At 42.4% G+C, this 12927-nt stretch overlaps 1 protein-coding gene across 2 annotated transcripts in view; it reads right to left on the bottom strand.

Annotated features, from left to right (window-relative positions):
• GAB3 (GRB2 associated binding protein 3) overlaps positions 1–12927 on the bottom strand; it is a 60639-nt gene that overhangs the window by 11933 nt on the left and 35779 nt on the right. For both annotated transcript variants that reach the window (XM_004285921.4, XM_033416846.2), the window contains exons 5-7: positions 3659–3714; positions 2963–3182; positions 848–929 (exon numbers count right to left, since the gene is read on the bottom strand). In XM_004285921.4, the coding sequence (XP_004285969.1) occupies positions 848–929; positions 2963–3182; positions 3659–3714 (358 nt within the window). The remainder of the gene's footprint in view (positions 1–847; positions 930–2962; positions 3183–3658; positions 3715–12927) is intronic.

Consider the following 12927-nt stretch of genomic DNA (forward strand, 5'->3'; position numbering starts at 1 on the left):
GCCCCCGCTTCCCCATGCAACTTCCTTCTGGCCAAAGCAATTCCTGAACCAGGAGAGAGACTACCCCGCAGCTGCCGTCCTGCTATGGGGAAAAGGGTTCCCAATTCTCAAAGGCTATTTTTTTTCCAGGCCCTCCATGTGACACAGCTCATGAGCTTTCTAGAAAGAGACCAAGGCATCATATCATTTAGAGAAAAACAAAACAAAAACGCTCCTTTGAGGCTCTCTTGTTTCCATTCAAAGTAACCAGGAAAAGTAAGGAAGTGTGGTCATTCCTTTGATAGGAATCCACTTTCATCCAAGGCTCTGCAGTTCTGTCTGGGAATGTAGTTCACTGCAGAACTCTGCTTTACAGAGCCGTTGTGTCCTGCAGCATACAGGGTGAACTAAGAAACTCCCAGGCCAGGCTCAGGACTCTGAAATTCCTACAAGGACTCTGAAATTGCTACACGGTGAGATGAAAGAGTGCAGATACGTTTTGGGGTTTGTCTCCTGAGCCCACGTGAATTGGGATTGAAAAAGAACCTTTCTCTGTTGGTACTAGGGTTGTAGCATGTAAGTAAGGATCTAAGGGACAGCCATCTCAGGCCGTGAGGATTGTGCAACAGAGAAGCAGACGTGAGAGACAGGTTCCCAGCAGCACTCTTGTTCCCGATTCCATTGTCCTGGGAGATTGACTTATGGTCCTTCCTCTGTGACCTACAAAACACTTCCAGCTCGGGATAATAAATCCCATCCCTCGTTCGACTTAAGCTAGATCGAGTGGGCTTCGACTTCCTTTAACCACCGAGGCCTGAGTAACGCTGGGAGTGCACCAGATGAGGCCCCTATGAGCAATCAGACTCACCAAGGCACAGTGCGGGTCCTGGTGAGAGACGTGTGTTCCCGGATGGTGGAGAGGCTTTTCAGGTCCAGGGGAGGTGACCGTGCTACAAGATAACACATGACAACCAACATGGTAAGTTCTCAGGGGTTCAAGGCCACAAACTGAAGACTATAAAACTATGACATTCCATCAGATCCACATTTACTTACAAGCAGTGCTGATGGTGAGCGTGCTTTTTGCTGTCCTACTCTTCCCTGCCTCACGGGGGGTAGAGGGGACAACCACCGAGCCAGTGGCTACACGATCAGCTGGGCTTACACCCAGTCGCTACACACTTATCGAGAACTCACTGTCAGGCATGGTTCTAGGTGTCCCAAACTGAAACTGTACCTTTCTTCCCCATCTCTCTGCCTTAGTTAGAGTCATCTTCGGATCTCAGCTCAACAGGTCCTGCTTAGGAGGAAGGCCTTCTTTGACCTCCAGGCAAGATAAGGCCCAGCTCATGGGCTGTCATGAGTTCCTGTGCTTACCCTTCACAGCACTCGCCCACTTCGTGACGATACATTCAGCTGTGATGATCTGATTTGGCTCTAGACCGACCGCGTTCTGGGAGCACAGGGTTTTCTGGCTTGTTCACTGCAGTAGCCTTGGCATCCCATTCCCCCTCAGCTGCCCGACTTGCTGAGTTGGTCGTGAGCGTATTCCTCTATTGCTGCCTTGACCAGCTTGGTTTTCTAGCTCTTTCCTCCACTAGGCCACACAGGTGGAGAGTGTTTAACTCCGCTCCATATTGCCAGTGACTTTCGTGCTGCTCAATCAGTTGCCCAGGAGCCTCAGACCTGCCAGGTGCTGAGCTGGAAAGGACATATGCGTCGTGTAGTCCCCGGGGAGAAGGTCTCTCCTGGCTGTGATGCACCCTGGTCTCGGCTTCACTGACCAGACGCCTCCTGGCTACACCCCCTGCCTCTCCTGCTTGGGCCGCAGGGTCCAACCCCGGAGCCACACGTGTAAGAACCAGCCCCTCCTGGCCCAGGCGTCCCAATTAATCCACAACCACACGTCCAACCAAAATCTCTGCGCCTCCATCACTAGGTCTTTTAGAGCTCTAACATCCAACGTGGTGGCCACTAGCCACATGTGGCTATTGAAATTTAAATGCATTAAAATTAAATAAAATTAAAAACTTCAGTTCCTCAGTTGCACTGGCCATGTTTCACTTGTTCAACAGCCACATTTTCCTCGTTACAGAAAGTTCTGTTGCACGGCGTTGCTACAGAAAAGTCGCCGAGCAAAACAACAGTATCTACCTCAAAGTTACAGGTCCCTGTGAAATGGTTTCTGGCCAGCCTGAATGGCTACTTCCTCTAAAGCTCACGAGACAGGGTCTGTTCCCCTATTTAGTACCTATTGAATGACTCTACTTTTTCTTCCAGGTGGTTTGGACATATCTTTCTCCCTGCTTGCTCGCTCATCTGTGCCTCTCCCAGAAATGTGATTTGACTCGAATTGAAGAGGGGGAGCCTGGAGAGGACCGGGCATAAGCAGACGACTTAGTTCCAGCTCTGGGCGGGGCCACCTGAAGCAGCAGAGCCGGCGACGGAGCCAATGGAGTGTCAGGGGTCATGGTCACGGTACCAGGTATTTCCTTGGAATCGCCCAGCCCTACTGGGCAGGTGACGACGAGCGAAAAAGGAAGTTGGCAAGTTACCCTGACCTGCTTTTGCTCGTCCCCTCTTCGCCCTCCTCCCTGCCTGTTCCGGCCGCTCACCTCTATGTGCCCCCGCCCCACACACCTCTTCTGCCGGGCGCTAGCAGGGCACTGAGCGACGTGGCATGCGACCAGGTGTGCATGAGGAATCAGTGTCAAAGGCCATTCTTGGCTGCCTTACACAAGGTGGACGCCTTTGTTAGGGAAGCAGCCAAAGATGAGTCCTCTGGAGTGAACTTGGCTCCTTTCATCCTTAGGGTCCTCCCCACTCAATCCCAGCCATTTCTCCCTGCCCTTGTGCTTCCCAGGCCTGTGGGCTGGTTTCTCTAGTGTCCCCTTCCCAGAGACGGTCAGGAGGGAAGCTTTGCCACACGGCCACCAGGCCTTGCTCCCCAGTCCCACGCAGCAGGCCTGGGGAAGCAACTTACGTTTCCTCTGAGGCTTGAGATCTCTGTTCACGGGGGGAGGCTCCAGGTCCGCCGGGAGCTTGGGCAATGGGCTGGAGATGCTTCCTGAGCTCATTGGGATGTAGTCGTCAGGGCTGCAGTGGGGTCCGAGAGCAGAGGCGGCGGCCTGGGGGCTCATGGGCACGTAGCTGTCCTCAGTGCTGGCGGAAGCTGGAGGGGACATCGGGAAGAACCTGCACGGCTGCAAGGGAAAGCACAGAACAGCCATGGAAACTGCTTCCAGTGGGCAGCCTCGGCTGCACATGGCATTTCAGTTGCAGATTTTCCAAGAATGACTTTGAACTTGCTTAGGAAAGTCAGACAAGCCTCTAACTCAAGCTCTGCCTCTGGACTTAGCGTGTGAGGTAGGTGGTGACTCGCCTAGATCTCATGCCAGAAGACAGAGGTTAATGAATTTATGCAAACGCTTTAAGCATCATGTGATGACTTCAGCAGGTGCCCCAAGTTTGGGGAAGCGTCTGGACCATTAGAACTGGCAGGGTCCTCAGAGCACACAAAGTCCAGTAGCTCCCAGACAAGTTTAAGCCTTAATGGGAGACTGGAGGGGTCCTCAGAGATTCACAGTGCTGTCTTAAAAGACATCATGGGAACGTAAATAGGTCAGGCTATTTTTCTGGTAAAAATTGAGGCTTAAAGAAACTCAAGTACCAAACTTACCAAATTTAAACTTAGCCGCTTATCTCGGTGTCTTAAAGATTGGCCTTCTACATCACCTGCAAGAAACAAGCAGGGTGGTGAAAAACGCGGACAACATCAATTGACGCTAGGCTCCTAGTACCTGTGCACCTCAGGGCCCTGTGTGCAGCTCCAGGGAGGGAGAGAGACTTGCTATTGAGTCTAGCTGGGCAGTCAGAACACCTTCCCCCCACAGATGGAAAGCGGACCAGATTTTGAAGAGGTTGCTGTATGATGGCTTCAGTTCTCTCTGTGAACTGGGGAGAGTCAGAGCCAGTAATTAACAAATGCTCGTTGCATTTGTTACATGAATTTTCTGCACTTAGAGATGGTAGAGGCAGAGCTGGAGGTCTGAGGAGAGGGCAGCAGGCGTGAAATAGCCCTTGTGATGAGCAGCAGTGCGAATCGGTGACCATGAATTTCTGAAGCAAGAGTCAGCGCCTCAGGTACAGATCCGGAGAGAGAGGAGAGCTGGATGAGTCCAGGATCAGACATTTGTGAGACGGATGTGACATAAACAGTGTGACGTAAACATTTAGAATAGCTGTTGAACTGAAATAGGAGATGTCCAGAAGGTAGCAAGATATATGGGCCTAGATGCAAATGAGACCTGCTCAGAGACGGCAGTCAAAACCTCAGAGGAGAGGACATGATCTAGGTTGTAGATGTTGAGAAAAGGTTAAATATAAAATCCTAGAGACTCTCAATATTCAAAGCGTAGGAAGATGAGCACTGGCTCATGCTGAGAGAGAGCAAGTGGAGGAGGAGGAAAGGCAGGGGCCCCGAACTGCGAGAGCCCACGGGAGGAGACGGCGGCCGGTGACGGGGAACACCGCCAAAAAGGGCCCTCAGCACGTGGGCACCGCAGCAAAGTGTCTCCCTAGAACTTGGACATGTGGAAAAGCCAGGCTGCCTCTGAGAAATAAACTGAAGAGTCAACATCATCTTACAGCAAGAGAATAACTCCCAGCTAAGAATGATGTGATGGAGATCGATGGAATTAAGACCAGACACTATCAAACTCTCAGAGGAAAACCTAGGCAGAACACTCTCTGACATACATCACAGCGAGATCCTTTTTGACCCACCTCCTAGAGAAATGGAAATAGAAACAAAAATAAACAAATGGGACCTAATGAAACTTCAAAGCTTTTGCACAGCAAAGGAAATCATAAACAAGACCAAAAGACAACCCTCAGAATGGGAAAAAATATTTGCAAATGAAGCAACTGACAAAGGATTAATCTCCAAAATTTACAAGCAGCTCATGCAGCTCAATATCAAAAAAAACAAACCAATCCAAAAGTGGGTGGAAGACCTAAATAGACATTTCTCCAAATAAGACATACAGATGGCCAACAAACATGAAAAGATGCTCAACATCACTAATTATTAGAGAAATGCAAATCAAAGCTACAATGAGGTATCACCTCACACCGGTCAGAATGGCCATCATTAAAAAGTCTACAAATAACAAATGCTGGAGAGGGTGTGGAGAAAAGGGAACCCTTATGCACAGTTGGTGGGAGTGTAAATTGATACAGCCAGTATGGAAAACAGTATGAATGTTACTTAAAAACCTAAAAATAGAGCTGCCATGTGACTCAGCAATCCCACATCTGGGCGCATACCCAGAGAAAAACAACTCAAAAAGATACATACACCCCAATGTTCATTGCAGCACTATTTACAATAGCCAGGACATGGAAGCAACCTAAATGCCCATCGACAGAGTAATGGATAAAGAAGATGTGGTACATATATACAATGGAATATTAGCCATAAAAAGGAATGAAATTGGGCCATTTGTAGAGACATGGATGGACCTAGACAGTGTCACACACAGAGTGAAGTAAGTCAGAAAGAGAAAAACAAATATCACATATTAACCCATATAAGTGGAAACTAGAAAAATGGTATAGATTATCCTATTTGCAAAGCAGAAATACAGACACACATGTAGAGAAGAAACGTATAGACACCAAGGGGGAAGGGGGGTGTGGGATGAACTGGGAGACTGGGATTGACATATATACACTATTGATGTTATGTGTAAAGTAGATAACTAATGAGAACCTACCGTATAGCACAGGGTAACCTACACAATGCACTGTGGTGACGTGAACGGGAAGGGAGTCCAAAAGGGAGGGGGCATATGTATATGTATACGGCTGATTCATTTTGCTGTACAGTAGAAATTAACACAACATTGTAAAGAACTATTCTCCAATAAAAATTAATTTTACAAAATATTGAAATCACAATCCAAGAAAAGGTCCACAAATAAAGTAACACTTGAATCTAATATTGAAAGGGCCCATCAAGTACCTGGAATAAATAAATGGTCAATTCTACCCAGAATGTAAAATCTATTAAAACATTATATCAATAAAAATGACAGAATGAAACAGATGAATTAAATACCCAGTCCAAAGCTAAAAAAGAACGATAGAGAAAATGAAAAGAAATTATAAAATAAAGATAAAAGCAAAAAATAATAGAGTACAGAGAAATAGTGGAATTAATTAATTTTTTTTTTTTTTGCAGTACGCAGGCCTCTCACTGCTGTGGTCTCTCCCGTTGCGGAGCACAGGCTCCAGACACGCAGGCTCAGCGGCCATGGCTCACGGGCCCAGCCACTCCACGGCATGTGGGATCTTCCCGGACCGGAGCACGAACCCGCGTCCCCTGCATCGGCAGGTGGACTCTCAACAACTGCGCTACCAGGGAAGCCCTGGAATTAATTTTAAAAAATCAAAATCTTGGTTTCCTGGGGAAAAAATATAACCTAAAGGCAACCAACTAGCCAATCTAATCAATAAAAGAGGAGGGCACAAATATGCAAAATAAGAATTGACAAGGAAAAAATTAGCATTGAAACAGAGGAAATTTTTTTAAAAAGAGACAATTCTGCATGCCTTTACACAAATAAATTTCAAAATCTAGATGAAATGGATAATTTTCCAAAAAATACACCACAGCAAAATTGACACAAAAAATTTCCAAAGAATAAAATAGACAAAGTTATGAAGATCAGATGGTTTCAACAGACAATTTTACCAAAACTTCAAAGACCAGACAGTCCCAATGCTTCACAAATTTGGTCAAGAGTTTAGAAAATCAAGGAATATTTCTAATTCTTTTTATGAAGCAAGTATAACTTGGTAGCTAAACCTGATAAACATAAAATATATCAGAAAAGTACAGACTAATATCACTTATGATTAACAATGCAAAAATCCTAAATAAAATATTAGCAAACGTCACACCCTCTTTGAACCATTACTGTAAAACTTCTCACTACCCTCTCCAAGTTGGGACACACAGTTTTAAGGGCATTCACCTGCTGCGGCCCCCTTTGCCTGGCAAAGCAATAAAGCTATTCTTTTCTACTTCACCCCGCAAAAAATATTAGCAAACAGAGGAAGGTGGTATTATTGGAATGGCTGAATGAGGAGCTCAGAAAAGCCATTCTCCAAAAAACAATGATACAAGTGTACAAAACTATTTTTAAAACGTCAAGCACAACTAATTGGGGACTCTGAAAATTTACCAAAAGCATACAACAAAATTGTTGTATATTATATTGGGAAGGATTTATTGGAGAAAAAAAAAACAACTAGTGGACATCTGGTAAGAACACTGAGAATCTGTGGCATTTTAGCTTGGGGTGCTCCCATACCCCTCACCAGCTCACTCAGAAGTAGTTCTACCAGGGCAAGGCAAGTCGTGAAGACCAGAAGCTTCTTTGCCAAAGGGATCTAATTTGATTTGGATCAAAGCATATAAAAAACTCCATTCCTCTAGGTACTATCAAAAGCACACCAACAATTCATTTCATTGGGGTTCCAGGAGAAAAGAGAGAGAAAAGCATTGAAAATGTATTTGCAGAACATATGGCTGAAAACTTCCCAAACCTAAAGAAGGAAACAGATATCCAGGTACAGGAGGCACAGAGGGTTCCAAACAAAATGAACCCAAACAGACTCACACCAAGACATATCATAATTAAAATGGCAAAAGATAAAGAGAGAATTCTAAAAGCAGCAAGAGAAAAATAGTCATTTACAAGGAAATCCCCATAAGGCTATCAGCTGATTTCTCTGCAGAAACTTTGCAGGCCAGAAGAGAGTGGAGTGATTGATTCAAAGTCCTAAAAGGGAAAAACCTGCAACCTAGGATAATCTACCCAGCAAGATCATCATTTAGAATCGAAGGAGAGATAAAGAGCTTCTCAGACAAGCAAACACTAAAAGAGTTCATCAATACTAAACCTACCCTAAAAGAAATGTTAAAAGGTCTTCTCTAAGCAGAAAAGAAGGAAAAATCTATAGGAAAAAGGAAATCCCACTAGGAAAGGCAAATATATAGTAATGACTGAGGATCAACCACTTAAATAAGCCAGTACAAATATTACAATACAAAAAATTATAAAATCAACTATAACTACAATAAAGAGTTAAGGTATAGACATGAAGATGTAAAATATGACATCAAAAACGCAAAATGTGGGGGAAGGGAGTAAAAAATGTAGATCTTCTAGAATTTGTTTGAACTTGAATGACTATCAGTTTAAAACAAGTAGATAGGGCTTCCCTGGTGGCGCAGTGGTTGAGAGTCTGCCTGCCGATGCAGGGGACATGGGTTCGTGCCCCGGTCCGGGAAGATACCACATGCCACAGAGCGGCTGGGCCCGTGAGCCATGGCCGCTGAGCCTGGGCGACCGGAGCCTGTGCTCCGCAACGGAGGAGGCCACAACAGTGAGGGGCCCGTGTACCGCAAAAAAACAAACAAACAAACAAACAAGTAGATACAGTTATAGGTCAACATATATGAACCCAATGATAACCACAAATGAAAAACCTACAATAGATACACAAAGACTAAAAAGAAAGGAACACAAACATAACACTAAAGAAAATCACCAAACCACAAGGGAAGACACAAAAAGAAGAAGAAATGAACAGAGAAGACCTACAAAAACAACCAGAAAACAAGCAATAAAATGGAAATAAATACATATCTATCAATAATTACTTTAAAAGTCAATGGGCTAAATGCTCCAATCAAAAGACATAGGCGGGCTGATTAGATTAAAAACAAGATTCTTCAATATGCTACCTACAAGAGACTCACTTCAGGGCTAAAGACACACAAAGACTGAATGTGAAGGGATGGAAAAAAATATTTCATGCCAACAGAAATAACAAAAAAAGTGTGAGTAGCAATACTTCTATCAGACAAAACAGACTTTGAAACAAAAGCTATAACAAAAGACAAAGAAGGACACTATATAATGATAAAGGGATCGATAAAAAAAGAGGATATTACACTCATTAACAAATATGCACCCAATACAGGAGCCCCTAAATATATAAAGCAAATACTAACAGACATAAAGGAAGAAATTGACAGTAACACAATAATAGTAGGGGATTTTTACATCCCACTGACATCAATGGACAGATCATCCAGACAGAAACTCAGTAAGGCAACAGTGGTCTTAAATGACACAACAGACTGGTTGGACTTAATAGATATCTACAGGACATTCAATCCCAAAACAGCAGAATACACATTTTTTTTCAAGTGCACATGGAATGTTCTCCAGGATAAATCACATGCTAGGCCACAGAACAAGTCTCAACAAATTTAAGAGGATAGAAATGATATCAAGTATTTTTCCAACAACAGTATGAAACTAGAAATCAATTATAGAAAGAAAAATAGGAAAAGCACAAATGTGTGGAGACTAACCAGTATGCTAATAAGGATCAATGGGTCAATGAAGAAGTCAAAGAGGAAATCAGAAAATAACTCAAGACAAGTTAAAATGGAAACACAATACTCCAAAATCTATGGAATGCAGCAAAAGCAGTTCTAAGAGGGAAGTTTACAGCAATACAGGCCTTCCTCAAGAAACAAGAAAAATCTCAAATAAACAACCTAACCTACCACCTAAAAGAATTAGAAAAAGAAGAACAAACAAAGGCCAAAGTCAGCAGAAGAAAGGAAATAATAAAGATCAGAGAGGAAATAAATAAAATAGAGATAAAAAAACGATAGAAAAGATCAATGAAACCAAAAGCTGCTTTTTTGAAAAGATAAACAAAATTCATAAACCTTTAGCCAGGCTCACCAAGAAGTAAAGAGAGAGGGCCCAAATTAACAAAATAAATGAAACAAGAGAAATAACAACTGATACCACAGAGATTAAAAAAATCATAAAAGAATAGTACAAATAGTTACATGCCAAAGAATTGGAAAACCTAGAAGAAATGGACAAATTTCTAGAAATATACAACCTGCCAAGACTGAAACAAGAAGAAACACACAATTTGAACAGACCAATCACTAGTAGTGAAAATGAATTTGTATTTAAAAAAAAAAACTCCCAGAAAATAAAACCCCAAGGCCAAATGGCTTCACAGGGGAATTCTAACAAACATATAAAGAAGAGCTAATACTTATCCTTCTCAAACTATTCCAAATAATTGAAGAGGACGGAACACTCCCAAATTCATTCTACAAGGCCACCATTACCTTGATACCAAAACCAAACAAAGACACTACAGAAAAAGAAAATTACAGGTCAATATCTTTGATGAATATAGATGCAAAAATCCTTAATAAATATTAGCAAACTAAATCCAACAATATATAAAAAGGATCATATAGCATCAAAGAATCAAGTTGGATTTATTCCAGAAACACAAGGATGGTTCAATTTTCGCAAATCAATCAATGTGATACACCACATTAACAAAAGGAAGGATAAAAATCACATGATCATCTCAATAGATGGAGAAAAATCATTTGATAAAATTCAACATCCATTCATGATAAAAACTCTCTTCAAGGTGGGTATAGAGGGAACGTATCTCAACACAATAAAGGGAATTTATGACAAACCCACAGCTAACAGCATACTTAACAGTGAAAAGCTGAAAACCTTTCCTCTAAATTCAGGAACAAGACAAGGATGCCCACTCTTGCCACTTCTATTTAACATAGTATTGGAAGTCCCAGCCACAGCAGTCAGACAAGAAATAGAAATAAAAAGCAACCAAATTGGAAAGGAAGAAGTAAAACAGTCAGTATTTGCTGATGACATGATACTTTATATAGAAAACCCTAAAGTCTCCACAAAATCTATTAGAACTGATAAATGAATTCAGCAAAGTTGCAGCATACAAGATTAATATACAGAAATCTGTCATATTTCTATACACTAATAATGAACTATCAGAAAGAGAAAGCAAGAAAATGGTCCCGTTTAAAATCGCATCAAAAAGAATAAACTTAACCAAGGAGGTGAAAGACCTATACTCTGAAAGCTATGCAACACTGATGAGGGAAACTGAAGGTGATACAAACTAATGAAAAGACATCTTGTGCTCTTGGATTGGACAAATTAATATTGTTAAAGTGTCCATACGACCCAAAGCAATCTACAGATTTAATGCAATCCCTATCAAAATACCCATATTTTTCACAGAACTGGAACAAATAATCCCAAAATTCATATGGATCTTGACCCTGAATGAAACTATGAAAGACCCTGAAATGCCAAAGCGATCGGAGGGAAAAGAACAAAGCAGGAGGCATAACCCTCCCAGACTTAACACAATACTATAAAGCTACAGTAATCAAAACAGCATGATACTGCCACAAAAACAGACACATAGATCAATGCAACAGAATAGAGAGCCCAGAAATAAACCCACACACCTATGGTCAATGAATCTACAACAAAGGAGGCAAGAATATACAGTGGAGAAAAGACAGTCTCTTCAATAAGTGGTGCTGGGAAAGCTGGACAGCTACATGTAAAACAGTGAGATTAGAACATTTCCTCATACCATATACAAAAATAAACTCAAAACGGATTAAAGACCTAACTGCAAGACCTGAAACCATAAAACTCCTAGAAGAGAACATAGAACACTCTTTGCCATAAATCATAGCAATATTTTTTGGATCTAACCTCTAAGGAAAAGAAATAAAGGCAAAATAAACAAACAGGACCTAATTAAACTTAAAAAGCTTTTGCACAGCAAAGGAAACCACCAACAAAACAAAAAGCAACCTGCAGAATGAGAGAAAATATTTGCACATGATATGACCAACAAGGGTTTAATATTCAAAATATATAAACAGCTCATAAAACTCAATGTCAAAAAAACAAACAACCTGATTTAAGAATGGGCAAAAGAAGGGAATAGACATTTTTCCAAAGAAAACATACAGATAGCCAACAGGCACGTGAAAAGATGCTCCAAATTTCTAATTATTAGAAAACCACAATGAGGTATCACGTCATACCTGTCAGAATGGCTATCATCAAAAGGCAACAAGGGCTTCCCTGGTGGCGCAGTGGTTGAGAGTTCGCCTGCCGATGCAGGGGACACGGGTTCGTGCCCTGGTGTGGGAAGATCCCACATGCCGCAGAGCGGCTGGGCCCGTGAGCCATGGCCGCTGAGCCTGCGTGTCCGGAGCCTGTGCTCCGCAACGGAGGAGGCCACAGCAGTGAGAGGCCTGCGTACCGCAAAAAAAAAAAAAAGGCAACAAATAACAAAGGCTGGTGAGGATGCGGATAGAAGGGAACCCTTGTACACTGTTGGTGGAAATGTAAATTGGTGTAGTCACTATGGAAAATAGCATGAAGGTTCCTCAGAAAACTAAAACTAGAGCTACCATATGATCCAGCAATCCCACTGCTGGGCAAATATCAGGAAAAAATGAAAACTCTAATTCGAAAAGACACATACACCCCAATGTTCATAGCAGCAGTATTTACAATAGCCAAGACATGGAAGCAACCTAAGTGTCCATCAACAGAGGAATGGATAAAGAAGATGTGGCACATAGATACAATGGAATAGTACTCAGCCATGAAAAGGAATGAAATTCTACCATTTGCAGCAACATGGATGGCTCTTATGCTGAGTGAAATAAGTCAGACAGAGAAAGACACACACTGTGTGACAGCACTTGTATGTGGAACCTAAAAGAGAAAACAAATAAAGGTATTATAGCCAAACGGAAGCAGACTCACAGATATAGAGAACAAACTAGTGTTTACCAGTGGGGAGAGGGAAGGGGGAGGGGCACGATAAGGTAGGGGATTAAGAGGCACAAACTACTATGTATAAAATAGATAAGCAACAAGGATATATTGTACAGCACAGGGAATTATAGCCATTACTTTGGAATAACTTTTTTTTTTTTGGCCATGCTACGCAGATTGC

The sequence above is a fragment of the Orcinus orca genome, chromosome X (assembly GCF_937001465.1).
Source record: "Orcinus orca chromosome X, mOrcOrc1.1, whole genome shotgun sequence".
NCBI lineage: Eukaryota > Metazoa > Chordata > Mammalia > Artiodactyla > Delphinidae > Orcinus > Orcinus orca.